Below are 3,703 nucleotides of genomic sequence, written 5' to 3'. Positions count from 1 at the left end.
CGTTCCTTAACTACCCGTATCATTCCACTTTCGTTCGTCGATCTTGTATAAATACAGATAGGTTAACGTGTTAATAAGTAAGAAGTTCTAATTTAAAACTCATTTAATAGATTAAAAAAGCAAAATATTACATATGTATAGTTTAATATTCATTAACATAGAACGGCACCATGTTTGCACGACACAGATGAAAATAAATTAAAAGTATGTCTGATGCCTTGTTAAATTGTCTTCAAAAGTTGGCAAATGTAAATATGACAATATATATACACAATACTGTCAACAATTAAACTACAACAAAATAAATGCACTGAATTAACACTATAAGTCAATAGCTTGAAGGCTAGACAATATGAATGACTGTTTCTAGAAACACCCCTCTATAGATGAATATAATCCACTAATGTAGTCTCTTGACAATGTTGTTCATCTTATTCCATAATAAAACAACACAATTCTCCAAAGGCATTGTTTACACATAAGTTATGCACCATCGATGACCCTTTTAATGGCTAAGAATAAATTCCTCACACAATGTTTGACAAGATGTTTTAGTATTATATCAACCTAAGCGACTTTAGTCAATCAATAATACGATGATAACTACAAAACTGACAGGCACTATGCACACTGATATGTTGGTTAGGACAATTGTACTAAACTGTAATTATCGTTTAACTACCTAAGAAAGGCGCATTCCTGAAACACATGTTAAACGTAAGAATTCAAAAATTATTCCGTTGTATCTATTTCAAATTAGTACACTAAACATTTGTTGTTTTTTTCAGGTGAACAAAATGAATTTAGTTTTACAGTTATAGTTAAGTGGTAAGACTTTTGGTTACACTTATGTTTATTTTGTATTAGACAAAACTTAACTGGAGATGTGCGCAAAAAAATACTTATTTTTATTATCTTTCCTGTATCTTTCAATTGCTTGAAATCATAATGCCTTTGCGAGTTTTTAGTATCGTGTAAGTGCTTGAAATGTTATTTAAAAATTCGTTTGTGCATACATGACCAAAGGTCTAAAAGGTCAAAGCGCTGCCCTGAAATTCAACTGAAACACATTGATTATATACTGCACATTCCCTTTTTCATGTAGTAGCACATCAGCTTGAATAAATTCTCCCAGGCGCCCTCATATTCGTCTGTCCACAATGTTTCCAAATGGGGCTTGATTGAGCTGATGAACTGGGGACCCATTAGCTGCAAATAATACATACAATCATGTAAAATTAGTACATGTAGATGGGCATATGCAAATGGGCCTAGGTATGATAAGCTAAAGTTTGATATTTCGATGCTGGGTTATTCTTTCCTTGCACCGCTTTCAAGAAATGAGTACGTGATTTAATTAATCTTCCGGGTTTAATAAAATTCCCATCTAGATATGTTTGATGTGTAAGATTTACCGTTGACATGGTTTTGTGAAACTGCAATTCAGAATATTTAGTGCAAATATTATCGTCGAATGTTGATCATTGAAAACCACGTGTGACCTACAAGTAATCAATACTCTTCGATTTGTAAAGCAGTAATGTTTAGGAAAAGTAGATCAACGATTTATTGAATCAGGTGTTCGGTCGAGAGCTTGTGAACATATTTACACTCCTGATCATACCAATGCTGCACCCGTAACTATTAATCATTACGCAACTATTTGTATTTCTGTGCTCTATCCTTTAATAGTAAATACTGTGGGAAATGTGTGGATGGTAGGACGAACATCACAGAAGAAATGGCTTTGCTGCATTGCTGATATTTATTTTGACGTTTTTTTAGGATCGAAAAACAATATATATAATTGCTAGTCTAAGGTATAAACTTACTTCGATAAATTCAATTTTCACGGAATAATTCTTGTGACGAATTCCCAACTCCGTCATGAGCTCTCGTAGCTTGTCCCTGTTATCAAGTCTATAAATACACTTGTCCACAGTCCCCATTACTCTTAGTGCATGTTTACGAAGAATTGCATTGTATTCGAGGTCAGAAGTGTTAATTGCTCGGAATGACATGAAAGCATCGTGGACTTCTGGATGGGTCTCAAACAGGCTGTAAATAAACAACCAATCAATCGTATAGTTTATGTTAATACCATTCATTTCATGCATTTTGCAATGTAGACGTAAAATTTTCTAGGAACATTTGCAACAATAAAGATTGATCTAAAATCAAATAAAAGTAACTTATTCCATGTTGTTGTTTTTTTTTTAAATCGCATTGACAATTTTTAATATATAAGAACATTCAAAGGGTTGTAAATGAGAATGTCATTACAAGCATTCTGTGTGAATCTCTAAAAGGATTATGCCATGACCATCGCAATGTTTAAGTTTCCCAACATGGCTGAACAACCTTAACTTTCTTAAAAAAATGCATTCGACGAACCAACATTTTCTACTGATACATTAAATATAAGTGCAATTGAAAAAAATAATAATGAATACAAGAACAATTTAAAATAAAAACAATTTATAGGTGAACACGATGTTACAAATGACATGTGATGGATTAATAAAATTAAAAAAAATGAATACAAGTAAAAAACATTTAAATTTCATTCACAGAGTATTTATCAATAGATCAAATTAATACATTAAGTTAAATGTATAACGTACTCTGACTTCAAGAAAGGATCAGAACAAAAATCCAATTAACACATTATACAAACATTTTATTCAACCAAACACATACCCCACAAAGGTAATTATTCCAACTTCTGCAACATTCTGTTGAACTATTTTCCAGCACTCTTTAAGAATCTCAACATCTCGCGCACTTATTTCAGGCGGCGGATTTTGAGGATCAAACGCGGTTAAAGTTTCCTTATTTTTACTCCTTATCACAGCAAGTTTCTTTTCACTAGTTTGTGAAGATCCAGTCACAGACCTTTTAATGCGCTTCAAAAGCGACATTTTTAATCTTAATAAAACAATTAAAGTTATATCCAACTTGACTGTACACTTAAATAAAAAAAACAATTTTTAAACTGTAGTTACTAGGACCATTTTATTGGAAAGGATGCGATACCATTCAGTCGCTATCATTTTAGAAGCAAAATGATGCCCGCTAATATCCGTCTCGTGCTGTTTCTCAATATTTTCCAATATATATTCACTGAACTCACGTCGGTTGGTACAGTTATTGGTTTTCGCCGTGGCCGTGATTTTAAATAAGAGTGTTGCGCTGGTTTCCTACTGGCCTTTAGTAGTATTATCATAAACCCCCCTGCAACATATCGGTAAACATCGCTGTAGTGTATGGTATTTTGTCTAGTAAATAAACTTTTCATGCTGTTTCTATCTAAAGAATATTCGGTAGACATTGATTACATTAAACATGTAGAATAATAAATGGTACCTGGATAGTCCAACATCATGATATCATGATAAACACAATAAGTTGAACAAGTTTGGTGGAGGACAGTGTATTATGTAAAGCAAGCCACACTGAAAACATCGCATACATTAGCATACATACATATTTTGGTCTTCGATTGAACAGTACTTAAATCCTGGTATAATCACTCGTTAGTACCCTTTTAGCAATAATAAGACGCAATACTATTTATATTTGGCTCTTTCGGGTGATTAAAACAAAGTTAAACATTCGATTGACCTTGGTGAGTTTATTAATCTCGGGAAACCTAAACAATGTCTATTTCAGACTAAAGTGGATACAACATAAAGCAGGTTTC

The 3,703-nt window shown here is 32.7% G+C and overlaps 1 protein-coding gene across 1 annotated transcript; it reads right to left on the bottom strand.

Annotated features, from left to right (window-relative positions):
- Nucleotides 1–247: 247 nt before the first annotated feature.
- LOC128245361 (cytoglobin-1-like) lies at nt 248–2,975 on the bottom strand. Its single transcript, XM_052963494.1, has 3 exons — nt 2,701–2,975; nt 1,833–2,058; nt 248–1,209 (listed from the first exon to the last, which is right to left on the bottom strand). Exons 1-3 carry the CDS (start codon nt 2,919–2,921, stop codon nt 1,075–1,077), a joined length of 582 nt encoding a protein of 193 aa, XP_052819454.1. The 5' UTR covers nt 2,922–2,975; the 3' UTR covers nt 248–1,074.
- Nucleotides 2,976–3,703: the final 728 nt, after the last annotated feature.

Source organism: Mya arenaria, chromosome 9 (genome assembly GCF_026914265.1).
Source record: "Mya arenaria isolate MELC-2E11 chromosome 9, ASM2691426v1".
Lineage (NCBI taxonomy): Eukaryota > Metazoa > Mollusca > Bivalvia > Myida > Myidae > Mya > Mya arenaria.
This window is presented reverse-complemented; position numbering and strand designations above follow the sequence as displayed.

Coding starts and splice junctions, on each gene's coding strand:
- LOC128245361 (XM_052963494.1), bottom strand. CDS start 2,921: ATGTCGCTTTTGAAGCGCATTAAAAGGTCTGTGACTGGATCTTCACAA. Junction 2,059..2,700: donor GGAATAATTACCTTTGTGGG/GTATGTGTTTGG, acceptor GTTTATTTACAG/CCTGTTTGAGACCCATCCAG. Junction 1,210..1,832: donor TGAAAATTGAATTTATCGAA/GTAAGTTTATAC, acceptor TATTATTTGCAG/CTAATGGGTCCCCAGTTCAT.